This window comes from Dermacentor albipictus, chromosome 9, assembly GCF_038994185.2.
Source record: "Dermacentor albipictus isolate Rhodes 1998 colony chromosome 9, USDA_Dalb.pri_finalv2, whole genome shotgun sequence".
Lineage (NCBI taxonomy): Eukaryota > Metazoa > Arthropoda > Arachnida > Ixodida > Ixodidae > Dermacentor > Dermacentor albipictus.
Genome location: NC_091829.1, coordinates 46,731,086 through 46,755,403, shown reverse-complemented (window position 1 = coordinate 46,755,403; position 24,318 = coordinate 46,731,086). Strand labels below are relative to the sequence as shown.

Here is a 24,318-nt window from a genome sequence, read left to right as displayed (position 1 = left end):
GTGTTTGCGGTATACATCTAAGTACGGCTGTTCAGCCAGCAATCAAATGATGAAGGATTACACGGATTTGGCACTTGGATTTGCCTCAGCTTCGTGGTTACGGCTTGGAAAAGCTTCGTAACATTGAAAATTGATAATACTGAACAAAAATATTGCAAAATAAATTGAAGTGATTCCCAATGACGCCGCATGTGGGCAGGGATGATTTCCATTGTTGTGTTGAGAAAAGCGGTATATGTGCTTGAAAATTCAGAAAGCCAAAACGTGACAAGAGACATAAACTAGAAAGTTTGATGCCACAAGCACGAATATTAGATAAATCCACACACTAACCATTATTCCCACGACAACGGAACAATCGCGGCGTGACAGTTACTTCTCGAAATTTTCGTTTGAAACTATGACCTCTAAGCATCCGCAATGCTGCACTGATTTGCTGCGCGGGCAGGAATTGATATGCCAACCCATGCCAGGCGCTGCGAGAGCGAGAGAGAGAGCGCACTTGCTTCCGGTGGCTCACAACGCGCGTACGTGGAAAGAGGTGACAAGGTAGCTACAGAGTCAAAGAAGGAACGGCGAAGGGTGGGCTGTGAGCGCGAGGAACGGCAGGCTGCAACAGCGCGACTGCTCCCATTGTGCCTGTCATGCTAACGTCCCAATCCCGGGCCCGTAATCATCGGTTGTCAGCGGTCGACTCGTACAAGCGCGAGCGCGCCGCCTTAAAGCTCTCTTTCTTTCTGCCCGGTCGCTGCAGCAAAGGCCCGCGGCTGTCGGCCTTACCGCGTGTTGTGCCTTCCATACGCGGGCGTCTAGAGCGGCGCGCCCACGCGGATGCCGCGCGATATGTGCCGCAGCGGCGGCGGCGGAAGCGAATGCGCGCTTGTGTGAACGCAGGCGGCCATCGTGAAGTAGACGCACCGAGCGTTATACGACCATTCGTTTGCGCACAACAGCGTAATACTCGCCCCCTTTTTTTGCCGGAAAGGATCAAGCCTACGCGAATTCGGAGAAGAGGAGGTTGAAAAGACGTAGGCGGGCACGTACCGCCTTGTCTTGTGGACGGGCCCGCGCTGTTGCCCCGGGTCGTGATGACGGACATGCTGTAATTAAAGGGGTTCGTACGTTTAGGCCAGTATATTGTGAAGATATCTTGCTCGATTCTATTCCTTCCTCACTGTCCACCATTCACGGCCAGCTGATCTTGTAGAAAAAGTACGGTACATAGGCGGAACGTCGCTCCTGCAACAGAGGAAGCATGAATAAGAATGCCGTTGAAATGGAATCGGTAGGTTAAGCTGTCCTTGGTTGCTTTTCCTCTTTGTTAGAGTTTCGCAGTTTAAACTGATTGGAGACGTCCGGACACTATATAGAGTGGTTCTTTCACGTGCGCACGCTGAGCGTAAGCCCAGCAACCAGAGACGCGCCCTCAAATCGGGAAATAAATATCGATAAGTAACTGCGGTTAGGTCCCGTGCTACCTATATAACTCCGATGCGAAAAGATTGGCGGTAACAGCGAAGGTATAGCACGCATCGTTGATTGTATATAGATCAACACTTTTTTGTATATACAGGGTAGACCAGCTAACGTTAGCCAGAGTTTCAAGATATGCCGATGCACTAAGACGACGAGACCAAATGCATGTTCTATACTATTGCATGTCACACTGTTTTTTTTATTCTGCTTAGGCGCATAATTAGTCAAAATTAATTAACCAACTTCTGAAGCAACGAAGCTAGGCATAACATTCCAATTAGAATGTTGTAGAGCGGTTCGGAAAACGTCCGATTAAACAGTTTATAACTTTTTATCTATTAAGCATTACTTCTTTCCGCTTACTGCAGATGCCCGAGAAATTCTTTTAAAAATACCACGTGGCATGCCCGCTCACGCACCTTGATTGCAGCATGCACTCCCAAACTTTCTACGTACAAACCAACATAGCATTTAGCAGCTTGCATGTGCTGCCGCGACCGAGCCGCGACGCAGGCGTTGGTCGTGCGATTGACACCAGCAACCTTTATCGCTTGCGCTGCGATAACGGTTGCCCTGTCCCCTTTAAAGGGAAGCTGAAACACTTTTCGAAAAAAATGAGTTCTCTGCGGCATTCTACAGTTTTGAGTCCCCTGAACACGAATATCTCGTTCAAAAAGGGCGGAAACAAGCGCAAGCGGCTGTTTTTTCATGAAAACGCGCACCAGCGCCTCAGGGTATCGCGCGAACGCCGCTGTTGCCCGTGATTGGTCGGAGCAGCTGTGACGTCAGTGGCGGCAGTCGCCGGTCGGCGCCGCCGTTTGAGAGCGTAGCACGCTGTTCTGTTCTGGCTGCATAGCTGAGTTGTAAGCATTATGGAACGTTCTCGCTGTCTCGGACAGGTTGTATTTTCGCCGTACATGTTCGAACCGACAGCCGATACGGAAAACTATCGCGGCAACGACGATGTTGAGTGTGCCAAAAGCGAGAGTGATGTGTACACCTTCTCGCGCGCTGGAAATCTTAGCTGTTACGTATGCTGTTTTTTTTTCATGTAGATGCACATTGCAATGACGGGAGAAAAAATGCGCTAAAGTGTCACCGGGAACTTGCTGCTGGAAGAATGCCGAAGCACTAACTTCTCATTAGATTGTAAACACGGGTACAATTCCGTGATGTCAAGCACCTTGCCGCTGCTTGTCTGAAGTCCCGTGGTTTTCTGAGCGTTGATACACGATCGCGAACATAAGTGCCGCGTTTCAAAGCGCGCACATGCAGTGCTGCGAGGTACAGTCATGGAAGTTGCTTATCATACACATCCAGATCGAGATGGTCAGGGGGATTATATGTGCAATATTCACAATATGGTTCGACGACTTTGCGATTGTGGCTCGATCAAGAATCGGTATGCGCGCTCCATCCTAGTGTTGACATAAAGATATTAGGCAGTTTTAGCACCGCCGTGTGGCAAACATGATAACTGCAACCGTACGTCGAATGTCACTAGGCAAGCCTATACTCCAATTTATACCTCAGGTGCAACGCTGTGGAAGCTACGCACGAAGTCCGGTTACCAAAATTTATTACTGCGCGCGTTTCCGTCTATGGTTCGCAGCGTGCCAGCGGCATTTGCTCGCGCGAGCATGCACGTGAAGCTGCCGCGACGGGCTGCAATTAAAGAATGCCGAAAAGAAAATTGATTTAAAAGAACGTGTTAGCAGCCGTATAAGTACACGGATTGTTTCTATGGGTAAATTCCTTTTTTTTATTCAGAACTGAGCTTATATATGAAAAGTTTTCTCAAAAATCGGGTCAAGAAACACCGAACTTTTTCTAAGTGCGAACGCAGCCACTGCAAGAAGTATCTCAAGCCTCCACAGCGTTGCACCTGATGTATGAAACGGAGTATAGCAACGCTAGCAACAACGCGTTTCCGCATTTGTCGTAAGGCTATCCGGCTATCGCGGAAATGGTCCGAGCACAGCACAGTTGATTTCGTCGGCACGAACTTATCTCTCCTCACCGCACTGCGCTGCAAGCTTCTTGTGCTTCGGGAACCTGTGAAACACCACATCGTCTCGCCCGCGTGTGTTCGCGCAGCCGATTGCTGCACAGAACGAGGGCATGTTGGGCGCCCTTGGCTGTAGGCACTCACGCAGCACAGAAGGAAAGAACAGTTTACGAAAATCGCAAAACAAACGTGAGCGGTGGCAGCGGCAAATCTCTCGTAGCGTCGTTCAGTAAAGCGCAGGACGGAAAGAGGCATGCCAGCGCATGCCAGCACGCCGGTCCGGCAGCTCGGTCCCCGCCAGTGACGTCACTCTCGCCGGTTCTCTCCTCTGGTAACCTCCTCACCCGGCGCTCCGGCAAGCGATGGGGGCGTGTCCGCGGGGGTGATTTAGAAAGCGATTTCCGCCCCTTATATTAACAAAACGAAGAAAAAAATTTCGGAACCGTAAATTATTAGGTCTGTTCTTCCCAATCCCAGCAATTCATGGAAATTGAAAACCGCTTCAGCTTCCCTTTAAGGTAGAGAGAGCAACATCGGTGAAAAAAAAAACATGCATCCCTAACGTGCGTAATCGCAGTTAAAGCTGTGTGCCTATAACCGCAGCCCAACCGTCTTCACTCGTGTTCGAGACACGGCATATTGTGGTAACTTGTCCGATTAATTGGGACGAAATACGATAGCTTACGCAGGTGTCCGGCTTGCAACACGTCGGGTGATCTTCTGGCCTAGCGACGCTGCTTTCGTGTAACGTTGCCAGTCGCTTCCTTAGGCAACCGTGATATCGTGGCAGCGTTGGCATAAGCATCGGCAATTGGGAAAACCTCGGGATGACCGGTGGATAACGTTCCAGCGCTCTATACACAAATTCGAATCGCGGTTACTACAGCAATCATGCCTTCATCTTCGGGTAAAGTGCAAGTTACCGACACTTCTACTTTAGCGTGCATGAAACCGTCGAAACACTGGGTGTCTGTCTGCGTTCCAGTTAATAGGAAAGCCAAACCAAAGCAAACACGGGTCTTCAGGCCCGTTAGCAGCGATGTAGCATGGCGGTGCAGAGCCTTGGCCGCATCTTTATTTTCGGCTATTTTTGGCTGGCTGTCATGGACGCTGTATGTCCTGGTTTACTAAAGCCGACGGTCAAGACAGCAGCTTTATACGCGAAAAAGTGGCGTTCTGGCTGTTAGATGAAATGGCATGCCAACTCCGGTGGTCAATTAAAATTTCCTCACAAAGCGAAACCGGATGTCCTAGTAAGATCTTGATGAGGGCTAGTTGGTTCATACTTAGAACTGAGGTGAAACAGCGCGAGAAAGACGAGGACACAAGGAAACAAATACCACAGACAAGCGCTGACTGCCAACTGGAAGTTTATTTGAAAATCACCGGACATTTATAGCATTCATCAGCATAGGCATGCGCACATCATTCACAAACACATCTGCAAATCATCATTTTAATCTTTCTTCCAAAAAAGTTATTTCTTTTCCCGACAAGGCAAGAGAGGGAGTGCTCACACATTTATCGCCTTCCTTTCTTATATGAAAGGCCTCTATTATCTCCCTTTCCTTCTTGCTCTTTCCTTTCCCTATGAATTTAGTCTTTTCAAATATGGGGGTGCATTGACACTTGTTACAGTGTCCAGCTAAATGACTCCCATAGCCATTCTTTAGGTTAGTGCTGTGCTGACGAGCTCTTTCATTGAAGCACTGTCCCGTTTGACCTATATAAGATTTCCCACAGCTTAGCGGTATTTGATAGATGACATTGCGCCTGCACTCAGTGAAACGTGTTTTATGATTAGTGGTGCACAAGTGCCTTTCGCGCTTGTTCATGCGATTGCATATCGAGGACAACTTGCACGGGGCACTGAAAACCAAATTAATATTATGTCTATTAGAAACTTTCTTCAGATTGTGAGACAGCTTGTGTAGGTATGGCACCACTTGCACTAGTCTTTTGTCTTTGTTTTTTTCTTGGGAAGCATCGGAACTTCTTTTCTCTTTCTGCAAAATCGCTTCGCATACTGAAGTGATCACAGAACTGGGAAAGCCTGCGTTCTGTAGTCGCGATATCTGATTTTATATCAGATATTTTTTTTTTATCTGATCGTGATATCTGAGTTGCGTTACGACAGCGCACACTCTAAATTGATTAAGAGAGGCATAGCGACAACGTGCATTAAGGCAGCACTTAGTAAGTCATGTGAGCATGAGTGCGATCATAGTTTTTTAAATCAGATATCGCGACTACAGAACGCAGGCTTTCCCAGTTCTGTGATCACTTCAGTATGCGAAGCGATTTTGCAGAAAGAGAAAAGAAGTTCCGATGCTTCCCAAGAAAAAAACAAAGACAAAAGACTAGTGCAAGTGGTGCCATACCTACACAAGCTGTCTCACAATCTGAAGAAAGTTTCTAATAGACATAATATTAATTTGGTTTTCAGTGCCCCGTGCAAGTTGTCCTCGATATGCAATCGCATGAACAAGCGCGAAAGGCACTTGTGCACCACTAATCATAAAACACGTTTCACTGAGTGCAGGCGCAATGTCATCTATCAAATACCGCTAAGCTGTGGGAAATCTTATATAGGTCAAACGGGACAGTGCTTCAATGAAAGAGCTCGTCAGCACAGCACTAACCTAAAGAATGGCTATGGGAGTCATTTAGCTGGACACTGTAACAAGTGTCAATGCACCCCCATATTTGAAAAGACTAAATTCATAGGGAAAGGAAAGAGCAAGAAGGAAAGGGAGATAATAGAGGCCTTTCATATAAGAAAGGAAGGCGATAAATGTGTGAGCACTCCCTCTCTTGCCTTGTCGGGAAAAGAAATAACTTTTTTGGAAGAAAGATTAAAATGATGATTTGCAGATGTGTTTGTGAATGATGTGCGCATGCCTATGCTGATGAATGCTATAAATGTCCGGTGATTTTCAAATAAACTTCCAGTTGGCAGTCAGCGCTTGTCTGTGGTATTTGTTTCCTTGTGTCCTCGTCTTTCTCGCGCTGTTTCACCTCAGTTCTAACGGATGTCCTAGGCCCTTATTGCCTCTGCGTACGATAACGCGGTTGTGTCAGGTGTCGCTCCGTCCAGCTTGAAGCCTTGGTTTACGAGGCGGTCGGCCGAAATCTTTGGGGTGTGATCTTGTACACGTTCCAATATGGAACGGAGGCGGTTCGTTTTTTACGTCACGAAATAGGCGGTATGTTCGGTTCCGTTCGTCCGATAGCAGACGACACGGAATGATTGACAGCAGATATCACGTCACAATTGACGTCATGGCGTTCGGCACGGTTGATATTGACGAACCGTATTTGGCCAACGCCTCCTAGATAGCACGAGGCCGGTGCACTTCTATCCGTGACGTCATGCTACCTTGCCCGACTGCCATAGTATCTAATGGGGACGCTCCCGATCGAGCCGCGGTGGTTTTGGCGTCATCGCCTTCGTCACGCTGGGCTTGGCAATGGAAATTTCGGTCCAAGTAGCATGATGTCACAAATCGGAGTGCACAGGCCTGCTATTTAGGAGGCACTGATTTGGCTCGGTGGAACGAACCGCCTCCGTTCTATTTTGGAACGCGTACAAGATCGCACCCCTATAACCGCTCTAAAAGGCGCCTGCAGTGGCGCCCGGCATGCTAACTGCCGTCAGGAAGTCGTGTCACGGCAGTGCACACGTTGCCCTATACATAGGAAAACATAGTGGCACAATGTGTAAAGGAAAGTGTCATCGTTAGCCTCGATAAAATTATTATGCCCGAGGATGACCCAACCTGAATTCGTACAAGTGTGACTGCGAAAAGCTACAAGAATAAATGAGAGAACCATCTGTCAATGCCATAGCAGATAGATATCCTAACTAAAAGGGCAGGGCTCGTCGAAATTGTATCTATAGTTCCTTGAGCAAAAAAAGGCAGTTGTGACTGAAGGAGTGATAGACCTCGATTCTCATGCCGTCTGGTGAATTAAACGTCCAGGATATACTAACATGAACAAAGGCGCACAGGGCAGACAGTTAGGATCAAGCTTTCCCGGCCTACCGCGGCGTCTCTTATAAAACTTCAGCAAGGACTGTCGTCACGAGCGCAATGGCCTCCATAATTTTGACGGAGTTTGCATATTACGTGGCGTCGAACGAAGTTTCTTGCACTCCCGCAGGCTCGAACGCACCATGCCCGCACGCACCCTTTGCACACACGCACACGCTTCTTGCTTTTATACCTCAACGCTGGCCACGCATACAACACACACACACAGCGCGCCCGTAAAGAAGCCGAGGCGTACACGCACCACCACCACCGGCCGGCGAGCGCGTCGGTCGACCCCCCAGCGAGCCCTACAGCGAAGGGGCCCGCCGGCGGGCGTGACGCCTTAATTGCCCCGAGAGCCGAGCGCCGGGCCGTTCGCGTGGGTGCCGCAAAGGAACGGGGGGGACCATCGGCACGTGCCTCCGCTTGAGCGCTGCCTGTCAAGCGGGCGCTCCTTCGCCTGTTCCTATGCCAGACGTACAAGAAGCACGTCACTGAGGGGCTGACGGACCTGTGGCGCGCCTGTGTGCGACCGCATATGTGCGAGTATGCGTGTGTGTGTGCGAGAGTGTATGTATGTATGTATGTATGTATGTATGTATGTATGTATGTATGTATGTATGTATGTATGTATGTATGTATGTATGTATGTATGTATGTATGTATGTATGTATGTATGTATGTATGTATGTATGTATGTATGTGTGTATGTATGTATGTATGTATGTATGTATGTATGTATGTATGTATGTATGTATGTATGTATGTATGTATGCATGTGTGTATGTATGTATGTATGTATGTATGTATGTATGTATGCGCGCGCGCGTGTGTGTGTTAGTGTATATGCGCGAATTGCGTGTGCGAGTACATGCGAGAGTGTGCGAGTGTATATGAATGAATGTTTGATGTTTTATGGCGCTAGGGCCAAGTATGGCCAAAGAGCGCCATGTCCGTGTTAATGAGTTTGCAGTGAAATCATGAGTCCTACGAAGTTGGTGTGACGTGGCTGTAGAGAGCCCTTAAAAATGGTCGCGCTAAAGTGCGTAAAATCTGTATATTAAGATTATGGCGATGACTTATGACGTGTACTATGAACAAGTGTGCGAGTGTATATATGCGAGAGCGTGTGTGTGTGTGTATATGCGCGAGCATGTGTGTGTTTGTGCTGCGTGTGCCTGCGCCATCGTCTCTCGTAGGATCTGGCTGACTCAATCGGAGCGATTCGCTGCGTCTTCCGTCATGTCTAGAATATAAGTCCGGCTGGCTACACTCCATAATAAATGTGGCCGTATGCAGTCCGAAAGATGCATTTATTCTTCGCACCTTGGCTCTGTTATAACGAAATCTATAAGAATTTCTGTATGTCGATATGAAAATATGGACTTTCACAGACATTGCGACGCTTTCGTTCGGCCGCCGTATCCTCGCCTGAATTGCAGATTCAACTCGCTCCTGGTGGTCCAGGATTGCATAAAGAAAAATCGTGAGCCATTCCACTCTGTGAAGATGGACGACCGGCGAAGCTGTGTAGCACGCGACACAGAGGTGACACGGAATTTTGAACAAAAGTACGCACTCATTTATTGTCTTGATAGGTGGTCATCAAGAAGAAAAGTAAGCACACACATTCATTGTCCTGGTCGGTAGTCATTATTTGTCATGATCGGTGGGTCATTAGTTTTTCGTCGTGATGGTGGTGACGATGGCCTTGTATTCGCTATGGTGCACACTGATCTGCTCGGATACAAAGTTGGACACGTTCTTAGCCAGTGAAATCTATGCAAGACCAATGGCTCATGATCACTGAAACGCGACGTACCCTCCACCCCAGGAAAACGGAAGAAACTATATACACGCACATGCTCGGAACGATGACAAAGGGGGGCTCTGGGTTTTTGCTCGCGCACATGAAAGTTACGCGGCAGGCTAGCCATAAACAGCTTTGCTGTAAAGAAAAAGAACATTACAGGGTTTTACGCGCTCTAATCACCATTTGATCATGAGATATGCCGTAGTGGGGAACTCCGGATTAGTTTTGCCCACCTGGGGCTCTTTAACGTGTACCCAATGCACTGTATACACGGTCGTTTTTGCGTTTCACCCCATCGAAATGTGACCACCGCAGCCGGGATTCGATCCCCCGCCCTCTGGCTTAGTAGCGCCAGCACGGAAGGTTACGCTTGCACAGGTGCTGATCAACTGCCGTCGGAATTCGTCCCATGAAGATAGGACCGCCACTTGGGTCTTAATACATGTCCGCGCCTAGTCTTCGAGGGCCAGTAAGGCGTGGCGCAGCTTGTGCTCCAGAGTCCAGCCGTTGCAGTCGGCGATACGCTGGAAGTGATCAAACCAGTCTTCAGCATCCTCAAAGAAGACTTCATGGAAGGATTTGGGGGTGCGCGGCTGGTTAAGTATGGCCTTAGTCGGTACGGTTGTGCAAGAAGGAGTTTTAACGCTCATGCTTTTGACGCGGTTGGGTAAAGGCGCGTGCTCGGCTGCAGGTATCAGCCTTGAAGTCGACGGCTTGGCCATACGTAAACGGGAGTCAGATCGACCAGACTTCATGCTGGGCTTGAAGACGGGTTTAGGTCTGGGAGCGGTAGCGTGTACCCAGCACCTCCACCAAAAATGTTGCGCAGGTAGAAGACGGAGGCTAGCAAAATAGACCGAGGTAACAATAGATTCCGCATTAATGTGCAAGAATAGTAGAGAAAATGGGTGGAATTAGTGAACTGTACACTGTTCTGACTTGCTCAGAAGGCTGTGCGGTGAGTCTATGATTGGCTTGTTCCGAAGGGTACAGCTGCAACAGTGTCATGGCTAAGCAAGCAGCACAAAAAAGAAGATAGGCAACAGTACACGTGATAGAAGCAAAGGAACGGTAAGGTGTAAGAAAGACAGGAACACTGAAAACCATGCGACACGAGCGTTTACAATCGACGATAGTTTCTACGTTTCGCAAAAAGAGATGAGACAATGGACATTCACATCTGCACACATAACTAAGCGTCATAAGAAGACATATCTAAAACAAGATGTGTCGTCTTCTTGAAGCCGATATGAAGCAAAATGAGAAAAGAATGGTTTGTTTTCAATTCTGGTGTGCTGTGCTTTCCTCCTGATATAGTTTTCCTCCACAAAAAAAAAAAGCGTTTTTGGTTTGTCACGTTTCAGTGTTATCAAGTCAGATCAGATTACATATGAGGCCTAGCATAGCTGTTTGCTTAATTCCGTTCCCCTCATTTCACTACTGATGATTTAACAGAGGACCAATGAGCATTTGGACAGATAACGAATTGTCAGCTGTGTTGCGTTATTGTCTGTCGATGGTTTTTCCGCATGCGTGCCGAATTCAGGGAGACATTCAAAAAGCTGCTTATCAGCCGGATCTCTTATCGTCGATCATCGAATTCTAGTTCTCCGCTACCCAATTAGCTTAATCTATCGCGCGTGATAACCTTAAGTTCATCACCAGGTCTGCAGGACGGAGCCTTTTAGACTCGCCTATAAGTTCCTACAGGTCTCACCGTGGGCATTACGCCCGAGGCACCCGCCCAAATATCTGGTCAGGTGCGGTTGCGCGGAGAAAGCTTCAAGAATAAATGAGACAACCGCCAGCATGTGGACGGGAGCAGACCCGCTAACTAATCGCCGGTGCTCAACTAAATCGCATATTCCCTCCTCGCAAAAAGGATGCGCGCTGCGGCGCGGCCAATTCTCAGCCGAGGAGGAGGGGAAAGGGGTTCGGCCGCAAAGGCGCTCGCCCCCTTTCTCTCTCGGCCACGCGCCCCGCGCGTACAGAGAACTCATCCGAAAGGCGCAGCCGATCAAGCGCGGCAGTAAAAGAGACCGCGCGCATCGACGACTCGACGGCTCCGGCCGCAAGGGAGCGGCACAGGCGGCGTGCCAGTTCGAAGGCTACAGGGCCACGCATCTCAGGTAGGATCGGCAAGGTAGATCGCCGAGAAGAGGAGGGGGGGGGGGGGGGACGGCAGTGGTCTTGCCGCTTCCGGTCGTGTCTCCCGGCACGTGAGCAAGTAGCGGCAGCGAGCAGGTACGCCATCGCGCGCGCGCGCGCGCCCAGGGAAGGACGACGAGCGGGGAGTCGGATAAGCTGCAGGGCTGCGAGAAGAGAGGCTGTGGAAGGCGAAGGGGGGGCCGCAGGGCGAGGGAGGGAGGGGGGTTAGACTTGGAAGACGACGTCCCACGCGCGACGAGCGGGGGCCAGAGGTCGAGAGTCGTCGAACCTGCTGCCCGCCGCCGCAAGCTGTTGCTTTTGGCTCCTTGCTTCTTTTTCCGCGTCTGGTCGTTGGCGAGGAGGCTCAATGGAGACCCGCCGCCGCATGAATGAACGATGCCGGCACGCACACGGGATCTCGCGCGGCGGCCGCCGCCGTTGCCTTCCCCCTTCCCTCTTTCTTCTGCCAGAGGCAAGAAGGCGAGAGGAGAGAGAGAGAGAGATGATGCGAACGCGTAGTATACACACAGGTGCGCATCCGGTGGGTTGCTTCGACCGCCACAGGTCTACGGAAGGAAGGGAGCACGTACTACACGTCTCCCTCGCTGCTCCTTGTACTTCTCGATCCTGCAGCCTGCTCTTGCTGTGTGGCAGCTCGGCTTCTCCCCCCACTGTGCCTTCGCGCCGCCCGTACGGATGCTGGGCACGGCAGCGCTTCTTTTCCAGCCTGCCTTCTCTTTCACCGCTCGCTTGGTGGCCGACCGGTGGTGGTAGCGGGCGGGCGCTGGAAGGCAGCCGGCTATACAACCACGAGGCCACGAATGCGCGCGTAAGCACGCCGTACAGTGCTGCTCCGGTCATCGAGCACTCATTAGGATCGAAAGGCGAGCACGTTTGCCACTGTGCTGGGGGCAGGGAGACTTTGCCTTCCTAGTAACCTAGCAGGTATACCATACCCGCCGTGGTTGCTCAGTGGCTATGGTGTTGGGCTGCTGAGCACGAGGTCGCGGGATCGAATCCCGGCCACGGCGGCCGCATTTCGATGGGGGCGGAATGCGAAAACACCCGTGTGCTTAGATTTAGGTGCCCGTTAAAGAACCCCAGGGGGTCAAAATTTCCGGAGTCCTCCACTACGGCGTGCCTCATAATCAGAAAGTGGTTTTGGCACGTAAAACCCCAAATATTATAGCAGGTATACCATGGCTTAAGATATTTTTTCTCTTATCTTTCTTTTCTTTTTTTTTATTCAATTAACCGCCGAGGTGACTCGTCGGTACTTACGGCGTTCTCCTCTAGAGCACGAGGTCGCGGGTTCAATTCCGCCGCCACGGCGATGGCATTCATGTGGTGGCGAAATATACAAAGACACCCGTGTACCGCGAGCCTCAGGCGCACGTTAAACCAGCCCAAGCTGTTCAGTACTAACGTGGAGACCTTCTCGGCGGTGTCGCTCATGACAGCTGTTTAGCTTTGAGGCGCTAAGTACCTCAGTATAACTGTCTGCATTGCAGGGTGTTGTGGAACATATCCACAACATCGAAGTGGGCCCGTAAAATTAGCAGTGGTATACACGACTGCCCGCCTAGCATACGTCTAATCTGTCCTCATCATCACTCGTCCTCTCATTTCTTCCCCCTTTTTCCCCGAGCGGAGTGCCACGTTAAAACACTCTTGCTAAATGCGGCCGCACAAATCAACCACCCATTTAAGTTGGGAGCTCTAAATACTGCAATGTTTATCTATCTATCTATCTATCTATCTATCTATCTATCTATCTATCTATCTATCTATCTATCTATCTATCTATCTATCTATCTATCTATCTATCTATCTATCTATCTATCTATCTATCTATCTATCTATCTATCTATCTATCTATCTATCTATCTATCTATCTATCTATCTATCTATCTATCTATCTATCTATCTATCTATCTTTGCTACTTGGTGGTGACATGGGATTTCAAACTCAAGTTAAGCTCCCCGTTGGCCGCTCTGCGGCGTCACAGTGGAGTCGAGAAAGTGTTGCTTAAGGATTAAGCAACTGCTCATTGAGGGTAGCTGTGAAACTCTGGAGGGCCACGTGGTGCATTGGAGGAATTCGTTAGTCCGCAGAGAGCCTCATTGGTCGTGTGTTTGAAAACCCCGATAGAGCACTGCGAATCCAACTCGGTGTTGGCGAGAGCGCCTCTATCGGAGGCAGCGCGCGTATGGTTGAGAGTATAGAAATTTCGGCCGAAGCGGCGGGACAATGTGGCCGTGTTCTGCACTTCTGCTGTGAGTGACCCGTTAACGAACACAGCTTCGCAGCGTACACGCACAGAGCTGCTTCGTAGCGCATATATCACACTTATAGGATCACCATGCCGCCACCAAATCACGATCATGTACTCTCATTTATTTCTTCCGTAAACGTACCGCGAGTGGGACCACACCTGTCTGACGCAATTAGTCATCATAACTGGCAGACATCGGCACAGCGCGTCACTGAGTGATATTGTCTGGCATATGCGCCATTCAACATGTCACTCACCTTCTGTGTTTTCAAAGCAGTGATGTTTTCTTACGTTTATTTGTACGTAAGCATATAGAAATTAAAACCCTATTTACCCCTATAGATGTCTCGCTGCTGAAGTGCCTTACATCATGTACTGTTGTAGCAGTGTAACAAATTCTTACAACACATGTAGCCCCTGAGGGTAATTCAAATAAATAAATCTTGGATGACTTTGACAATAAATAGCCGCGTCGTGGCCCGAAACAACGCCTGCTAATTAAACGATAAAGCCGCGCTCCGATACCTTGTTTCGAAGATTCGTTTTCTAACAGGTTGCACCCGGAGTGGTCATTTAAACCCGTCTCTATATCTGTAGTCACCTAAATCAACGAGCCAGAGGTAACAGACAAATTAGAAACAATAGGCAACACAACCTCTCCTGAAGTTTGCGCTGACCAGGCCGTTCTGCGCTGAGAGGATGCCGGCAGGCAACCAACGAAGAAACTAACAAGAAGCATAAAGAAAAATAAAAGACCAAATACAAAAAAAAAGAAGAGCGCAACCAAGTGGCCCACCGCCTCTGGCCAGCCGCGGCGGCACAAAGAACATGGCGACGACGGAAACTGGTAGTATAGCAGCAAACTACAACGAGTCTCATACACGCTGGGCCCGCACGAGCATGAGAGCCGAGGGACCACCCCTCGTCCAGCCGTGGCCAACAACAGGTAGGAGGGGGGGGGCACAACGTTGCGTGGCGGCCTGCCGCGTGGTTCCTTCCGATCGCTGACACCGCGTCAGCGATAATGAAGAGGTTGACCGCGGATCACGTGCCCTCCCGAGCGAGGTAGGGAAACATCGAGCGATGCGCGCGCGCGCGTGTGTGTGGAATGGGGAGGGCATGAGCAATGGCTGTATAGAATTAAGCGTGGATGTGAAGGGCATAAGCGTCAGGACTTTTCTTTCCTTCATTGCGGTCAACTTTTGCTTTTGCTTTTTTTTTGCGAAGCAACGACGGATGGACATGTGAAGACCTGTGCCGCGCATGCTGGAAGGAATGATGCGTCGAACTTCGGTGCTGCGGCGCCGAAGTTTGAACAGCATAAAAGCGGGTGCACTTTGTTATTTCGGGCTGCCTCTCTTTCAATCACAGCGCGCAGATATGGGGACGCGACTGACTTTTTCCGATTTCGCCAGCTCCCTACAGTTGCCCAACATGACTGCAATAAATGCACCCTTCGGCTCTCGATAAAGAGTGCAGGCATTTCTTGTTGTGCATGGCTGCACTGAAAAAATAAGAACCTTATCAAATACCGAGAAATGAGAAAGTGTAACGTGAAGTTGTGAGTGAAAGCGTCTTGAACTCATTTTCTGGTTGTACGCATAATCTAAGATTTTTATTTTTTTTCCACCAACGCTAATGTGCAGGCACGATTGTCTATGTTACTATTTCGTTGAAATGTGAGAAAGTTTCATATTTGTTTCTGCAGACTCCAAGCTACGAGAAAAACTCTGTGATCCGCACAAGACTTCACTGCAACATTACAGGAAAAAAATAATAAGAAAGAGGGATCTTCACATAGAACTGCGCGACTGGATGGACTAGCGGAATCAAATCCAGATCTCAGACTCTTGCACATGGCGCTGCTGACATACGTGCGCATCAATCGCCGCTTCCGATGTACGTTGACGAACTCGCACTAAAGGCAAGGCCTGATTCTGTGTGCCATGATGAACCTTCCGTGTCGGGGCTGTGGCGCTCGGAATTATAGCGCCATCTAGGACGCACTCGGCAAATCACGGCTGCGACGTCCTAGATTTTGTTGCCCACCTCTGCACCTTTCCCCGCCTCTTTTTGTTTCTGTTTTGCGCGATTAGACATCTGACACGCAAGAGGCTTCAGACAAAATGACGTCAACCAGTGCGAGCACGAAATGTAACTTGTCGTCGCACGCAAAACGCCAGCTGACCGCACATCCCTTATGAACATATGACCCAAGAAGAGCACGTTTCACGCTTTTGCAAAAGCAGGGCTTTAAAAGGGCTATATAATAAGTTGGGTTATATAAAAAGCAGAGCAATATAAAACCGGCTAACAGTGAGGAAAACGAAGACGTTCTGTATAGTGAACCACTTGTGTTGATCCGCGTAACAATACTCTTGGAGCTGTCCAGATTATTCGTAGACGATATCAGTCCTGATATTTATCCAGGTCTCCGGCAAGGATCCTTAGAATAACGTGTATAGTGAGATTAATCGCCTCCCAACTTGTATCACGAGATTCGTTGTTTCAATGGCCGCCACATAGAGACACACGTCTCTAACTCTCGAGCATTCTTAGGACTCCGTAATTCGATGTGGTCTGTCAACGATATCAGCAACACGGTTCCTCAAGTTTACCAGCTGTTGTGCCAAGGTATTTGGAATTATAGCGGGCAGCGCGACCAATAACCCACCGGCATTATTGCGCGTCCTGCGTTTGGTTTCATGTGCGAGCAGCGAATGTCAGAAAGCCTTAAGACGAGCAGTAACGCAGAAACCTCTAGCGGGCGATATTAGAATACACATTATTCCCCTGCTATTACCAGTTTACAAGGCCGACAACAAACGCGATTAAATGCACTACTGCTCCGACTACAGCACACAGCAGCGAATTCACCACGGAGAATTAAAGAACCACAAAAGTGAAGAACGTATTTAGGCTCTGTTGGTATATTAGGCTTACTATTATTACTACTTACTTACTACTAGCTTACTATTATTATTATTATTATTATTATTATTATTATTATTATTATTATTATTATTATTATTATTATTATTTATGGGAACATACAAACACACAAAATAAACAGAGAGGGAGCAAGCTGACAACTGCCACCGAGAGGGGCACAACGCCTGTTAACTATTCCGGCAGGAGGGAATTAAAAGAGCAGAAGAGAAGAAGATAGGAAACAAAGAAATAGGAAAGATAATACGAAACAAACAAATGACCGAAATACGGACAAGAGAAAGTAGGAAGACAGAATAATGTCTATAAACGGGAGGCCAAATCAATTTTCTGCATGAAACTTAGCAAGGCTCTATGGGCCTGGTCGCGTTGAGCAGCACTCCATCTCGGAAACAGGCAATCATTAAAGGTCGTAAACTTCAGTACAATGAGCCGGTATTACCCTTCTACAATGTCAAAAAGAAAAGCCGACAGGAAGACACTCTCTCCGCGAGAAGAGCCTCACAAAGCCAGAAAATACGCAAGGTCGAAACTTCAAGGAGACGCCACCTTGAAGTTCGCCCACAAGCTTGCCGTGACGTCACAGATTGTGACGGCGTCTGCTTGGGCCTCGGTTATCTTTTTATCGTTTAAGGTCGATAATGCATTGCATTCTAAAGGGTCCCAAGGCCTTAGCGCTTTTAAAAAAAAATTCACTGAGTTCCACAGCGACTAAAATACGAATAAATACGAATAAACGATTGCGAATATGTAAATACAAATAAATACGCTTTGAAACCCGTGACATCACACTGACGGTCCGGCCCTGAGGTCTAAGAGCGAAATTTTAAAAATTAGAAAATTAGTAGTTTCGCCCGAAGGCGAAGTATTGACAGTGATAGCAAGGTTTACCATGGCTCACGAGCTCCTCACACGGTGGTCAAGCGACACGCGGAGGCGACACATAGTGACGAAGCACGCGCGGCGACTACGGCTTTGCAGCAGGAACAGCGCCCTGGCCGGGGCCAGGCGTCTCAGAGCGCTGGGGAGCGTACGTAGCCGCGTTTCAGGAGTCGCATCTCGGTGGTGCACGATATAATACCGACAGTAGAGAGAATGCAGAAACTCAACTGGAGTTGTCTAAGTATGCATAAGCATGCCCCCAAATTGCAGTTGGTTCGCTTCCAAAATTTCAAGTTGGCCTACACTCAAATTCAAGTTGGCCCGCCCCGAAATTTAGGTTGACCCTCCCCCAAATTCTAACCGGCCCATGTAAAAATTTCAAGTTGCCCACCATCGAATTCAACTTGGCCCACCCCGAAATTTCAAATTGGCCTACTAATATATTACAACCCTTCCGATTCACGTTGTAAGGAGCTCTATGTATACATAGTCACGTGCAATATGACCTGCAACACCGGTGCGACTTTTTTGTCATCGTAATAAAAAAAAACTAAATTTAACCTTGATTTCCTATTGTAACAATCAACTACTCCCCGCGAATTTAACGAAAATACAATTCCAATTAAATGGACACCACAGCTTTAACTGATTTGTTGTTTTTCTTAAGTGCTCCTTCAATACCATGATTAAGCACAATTGTGCGGTTCTCTACTCCCGCCGCCTCCTCTTTCCCCGTAACTTGGCTAGCTCTCACTGTTAAATGGCGGGCTTCAGACACAGTACACCCAAAATTAGCAGTCATAATCTGCCCTGCGTACAAAAGAACCAAAACAAAGTTAGCGCTCCGCGTAGGCGCTGTATTGCTGGCCCTGTACATGCTTTTGGCGTAAGCTAAGCGGCTAGCGTCCGCTGTTCCTGTAACTCCTTATGAAGCACTATGTTAGCGCTAAATTCGCCCAGCGTCCGTTTTCACCATAGGTTCTAGAAGTCAGAAGGACGAAACAAGTATGATAAAACCATATGTCACGGCAATACAACGGCAAGTGCGGCATGGTTATTCCTATAATGTGTAACAAAATGGACAACTCGGCTAGTTCGTTTACTCGCTTTTTTGCGTGCTTTTACAGTTTCAAGATATTCATATAAAAAGTTAAACGGCGCAGTGCCCCGCTATCTAGGCGATGCATCACCAAGCTTCAATTGGCAGCATGTCTTAGAACCAGCCACAGTGAATAGGCACTGCAGACGGCACTCCAGACGACCCTTTCTCTCAAGAAAAAGGCAGGGAGTCTAACCATCTCTCTTTAACACGTACTTTTGTGACACACTGTCAGAAACGTCTGTGCACTGCACGTAACTTCCTGCCACAGCGAGGGCCGCCGCCTCCATTCCCAACGGGAGAAGGATCGAAACGAAGCACACGAAAAGAAAGAGGCGCCAAGGTATATAGAGAGCCAAGCCAAGCGCTGCCCGCAGGCCACCACCTCCCGCCGCCACCGACGATAGTTGCACAGAAAGAGCTGCGGCCGCGCTCGCCGGGACGCCACGCGACCGTGGGACGGTCGGTCGCGTGCCGCCGAAACCGTCCGTCCGTCCCGCCCGGCGAGCGACACAAAGGCGGCGGGCGGCGCGGCGCGCTGGTCGTGCCTTTGGCAGCCGGCGCGTGCACGACCCGCCGAGGAACGCTCGTCCCCGTGTATATAGAGTGGAGGCGCGTGCGTCCGCCACGCGACGGGCGACGGCCGGGCCCGGCGAGAAGAGGCCCCGACGGGACCGAAGCTACACGACTGCTGCGTGCCGCGCCCCGTGACTGAGCCGTGCTCTCTCGAAGCTGGACGCGCGCGCGCCAGGGAGGGAGAGAGAGAGAGAGAGGGATGCGCACCTCTGCGGTGACTCGAAGCACGTGGGAACGGTATATGGGATGAGAGATATCAATTTGCCACTGAAAGCAATTTGATGCTCGTCGCCATTAGAGAGGAAGTCAACAAGCCGTTTAATCTTTCCCTCGCTCCGTTTTTCTCACGTTGTTCTTTTTTGAAACGGGTGGGCGAGAGGGTGTTTGGGACTTGCGTGCGTGTGTGTGGCAACATCGCTGAAAGGAGAAGCTGTTACACGTGCAGGATGACGGTGTGATCCGGAAACTTCGCCGTTGGTGAAAATTTCGTTCTGCAGTGGGAATCGAACCTTGCGGGTGATAACTTTCCTTTAAGCGTTGGCTTTTCTTATCTCGCTGCTCAGTTTATCGCCGTTGGCGCCCCCTTAAGTCGTGGACCAGTCTTGGTGATGGCGCAGTCGACAATTCCAACAGGCACGTGCCAATGGGTATGTGCGACGTCGTCACGCTGTCGTCGCCACCCTTCATGTCGTCATCACCCAATTGTCGTCACACAATCGTTAAATTAAAATAAATCAAATTCGGGGGTTTTCGGTGCCAGAACCAAGATCTGATTATGAGGCACGCCGTACACTGAGGGACTCCGGATTCATTTTCACCACTTGGGCTTCTCTAAAGTGCACCCAGTACACGCTACACGCGCGTTGTTGCAGTCCAACCCCACCGAAATGCGACCGCCGTGGCCGGAGTTTGATGCCGCGATCTCGCGCTTACAGCAGCGCAATGCCATAGCCACCAGGTCATCATGGCGGGTGTCATACAGTGTTCACACCGTTGTAGTCCCATCATCGTCGTGATACACTCGTCGTCATTCCATTGTCGTCGTGCCACCTTCGTCATTCCATCAACGTCATTCATTCTTCGTAATTCGATCGCAGTCATGCTGTGGTCACTCAATCGTGATTATGACGCATTTGTCATGCCATCGTCGTCATACAGTCGTCGTCACGCATTCAGTGTCAAAACGTCGTCGCGATTCCGTTGTGATTGCTCCATATATTCGTCATTCCGGCTTCGCAATCCAATTCCGGTCACACCGACGTCGTCCCGCCGTAGTTGCCTCAGACGCATCGTCATCCCATTGTCCTCAACCCGTCATCGTCCCACTGTCGTTCTTATACCATCCTCATCACTTCAGAATAGTCATCCCGTTGTCGTCATGCCACTTTCGGCTGCGCCAGTCAGTGCTCAGAAAGTCGGCTAGTGCTCGAGCATCAGAGAAGAGCGCAGCGGTATAAACGAGAACGCTATGAAACACCCTCTACACTGAAACGTCGTGAAAGAATCCGGACCTACGGACCCACGAGCGATTCGACGAGCTCAAGATTGGGAGGGAAAACGTATAGCTCACACCACAGCTGACGCTGAGGATTCGCGTTTGACTCGTACTCGTAACCGTCCTGCAAGCTGCTGCATTTTTTTTATCATCAGCAGCCGCAGCGTCGTCGTCGTCGTAGTCATCATCATCATCATCATCATCATCATTATTATTATTATTATTATTATTATTATTATTATTATTATTATTATTATTATTATTATTATTATTATTATTATTATTATTATTATTATTATTATTAATCTACCACCGCTCTACATTTCTGCTGAACCCATTCGATCTATGTGTCACCGCTGCTGCACGCATTTGTGACCGCGGAACACCTACACCTGACGATGCAGCACGCATAGCCGTAAAACGTATACGTGCAAGACGTGTACTTGACAATGGAAAATGTACTTTCACTTCCATTAACGCACCCATAAATACTTCAAATAAAACGGCTGTGCCCAATAAAAAGAGGCGAATCACTGCAGTATGCTTTCTCCCCCTTATCATTGCTACTGCGGAGAAGCTAGCATTCACGAACGCTCACAAGCAAGGGAACAATGCAGTCACACGTCGGTTAAACAAAATATTAATGAAATTCTGGAGTTTTATGGGTTAGAACCACGATCCGATTCTGAGGCGCTTAATGTTCTAAGTTGCACACTAAAAAGACATGTCTCTAAATCCGAAAAGCCACTTTGGAAGGGTGTTGTCCGTTTAATTTCGACGAGTTGTCCGCATAACTCTTTCGCAATAAAAGTTGTTCTTGGTCCGATATTTCCACTCAACCCCCTAAATCTGTCTCACGATGTCTGTAGATTTCTGCTCAGTGTCCGCTATACATACTTACGTTATCAGTCGACTTAGTAACCCTAAATAATTTTTACTCGAACATTTTTTTTTTTTTTGCAGTGAAGCTGCTAATGGGGGGGGGGGGGGGGCAACTAAAGTCTGTGACAACCTAAGAGTTCAGTACAAGCTCCACCCACAAAAACGCAGTGCAGATGCTCTTCACCTCTGAAAGAGAGCCGAGCCCCCTGGAGTCCTCTCAAGCCTTATAGTGACTTCGCTCTGCTAATGTAATTGCTAGTCTAATTGAAAAAAAATAAAAGCTCGTTATTTCAAGCTAAAATATTTTTGACCAAACACTGATGTCAGGATCGCCCATAAAATTTGACCAGACGTTCAGGTTTCATCCTAGAAGACCGTTGACACTACTTATAAGGCAGGCGTTTACGGACCTTTACCATCCCTTTTAAACCCACAATACCGCTTAACGTCACCTACATATGTGAACTTGAGCCGTTACGGGAAAATTTCCCCATCACGCACTCACGAATGCTTGAAATAAAGCGGCTGTTTGCAGTAAAACGAAACGGTTCACTGCAGCGGTCTTCTCCTCGTGAGAACACATGTTGCCGAAAATCCAGCTTTGTCCAAAGCTCACGCGGAAGGATGCTACAGGCGCGCATGCAAGGAAGCGTGTACTTTTGCGAATCACACACTAAGAAAGGACGTTCCTAAATCCATATCGCAAGTTGCCGGGAAGCGTGAGAAGCAGTCAGGGATCGAATGCTATCGCTTTTCACTCTAAAAGGCGAAGCTCAAGTTATCCTCCATATTTTTCTTTCAGATCTGCAGGACAATACTGTGAGGAAGACCAATGTAATTTGAAGCGGAATACGGGGGAGCAATATTTCAAATTTTGACATTCATTGTTACCGCTGTCGAATATTTAGACGGCCCAAAGGATAGCACAGAAGCTTCTTCTCGCTACATGCTGCGCAGCGCACAGTTATGAAACCAATAAAAAGAAGCTAATTCAGTTTCGCGAACATGTAGGCAAGGGCCGTTCGAAACCAACGTTATCCCTCAGCGTCATGCGAGCTCATTGGTGAGCACTCACCAACGAAACTTCGCCGTGAGCACCGAACAGGAATGAAACGTGACCAGTGCGACACAGTGTTGGTGCCTCTTTTTTTTTTTTATGCGTAGCACCAAATGACCCACCGAGCGACAAAGCCAGTGCCCGGCGTCTGTAGGGGGAGGAGAAGGAAATAAAGAGAGAGGGCAGGGATGTTAACCAGAAATGCGTCTGGTTGGCTACCCTACTCTAGGGAACGGGAAACAGGGAATAGAAAGATGAGATGGAAAGAGGGATGGGAGGGGGAGGAAAGTCTCGGTGACTTTGCGCACGCACGTGGTTGGCCTGAGCGAGTCAGAGAAAGAGACGGAAATTGAAGACAGGAGAGGCAGGGAGGTTATCCAGACGTACGTCCGGTTTGCTGCTCTGCACTGGAGGAAGGGGTTCTATAGACGAAGAGAGAGAGAGAGAGAGAGGAGAGGAGAGAGAGAGCGCAGTTTCGCGCACAGTGGAAGGTTCACACCGAGTCAAAGGCGTTCACATAGGTCACCCGCGTCTGTAAAAAGCCTAAGCTAACATTGGTTGCGATGCCACGTCATGAGCCCGCCTCGACGGAGCAGAGCTGGCGAAACCGAGCACCAACGCGCCAGGTGTTGCGTGAGGGGAAAGGGCGTTGCCGCGACGCCACGTCACCATTGCTCTCGTTGCGTTGTCCGCGCGTTTATTGTCTGCGCAGGCTCTCGCCTGTATGCTAGCTGCGCCTTGGTAAGGCTACATGAATACACGCCCAGCGACTCAGCGCACTCGCTTGCCCGCGAGAAGTTCATAACTCGAAATATTAAGGACCGCTCAGCGGCGTCCAACTTCACATAAAAATAAATGCTTTCGCGTTCACAACTCATAAGGAGTGCTTAGATGTCCTCAGATTTTTTTTTCTGGAAATGTCGTCAGGTCGCGCCCGAGTCGTTCTATTTTCTTTCAGCAGAAAATCGCTAAGTAATAATGATGACTATGACTTGCGGTGTATTTCCTTTTCTCTACGTTTTAATTGTTCGTTTTCCTTGATGTTTCTAACGTACACCTTTAAAATGCCCATTGCGGTGGCGAATCAGTGACCGCAATGTGAAAAGGAAAATTACCCCCGATTTTCTCAAAGCATATCCAGTCTCAACACTGTGGTTTGCCTGGAAAAGCAGATGCCACCAGATGGCTCACTAATAGGACATTCGGTGTGTCTTTAGTATGACTGACCAGGAGCATACATTTCCCTTGGAAGAAAATAGCTTAGACGCATTGATCTCAGCTAAAACACCTTGAGGAACATTACCTAGACAATTTATGTGCTATTTACGCAACAAAATGTCGATAAGCCCCCCCCCCCCCCCCCAAAAGAAAAGAAACATTGTTACGGTCCCTGAAAACTTGCAAAATTTAGCTACTTTCTCGTCAGGTTACCAAAAACAGTTATGTATTTTGGGGTTTCACGTGCCATAACCCCGACATGATTACGAGGCGCACCCCAGTGGGGAACTCCGGATTAATTTTGACCACCTGTGGTCCTATAACGTGTACCCAGTGCACGAAACAAACACCGTTACCAACACTGATGTGGAAGCCCCGACAAAACCGGCGCATTCTTCAACAGCA

The 24,318-nt window shown here is 48.8% G+C and overlaps 1 protein-coding gene across 1 annotated transcript in view; it reads right to left on the bottom strand.

Annotated features, from left to right (window-relative positions):
• Positions 1–1,205, bottom strand: part of LOC135897161 (Krueppel-like factor 2) — a 99,973-nt gene extending 98,768 nt beyond the window's left edge. Inside the window, exon 1 of the mRNA XM_065425738.1 lies at positions 1,045–1,205. Within this exon, the coding sequence (XP_065281810.1) occupies positions 1,045–1,185 (141 nt within the window). The 5' untranslated portion in view covers positions 1,186–1,205. The remainder of the gene's footprint in view (positions 1–1,044) is intronic.
• Between the last annotated feature and the right edge of the window lie 23,113 nt (positions 1,206–24,318).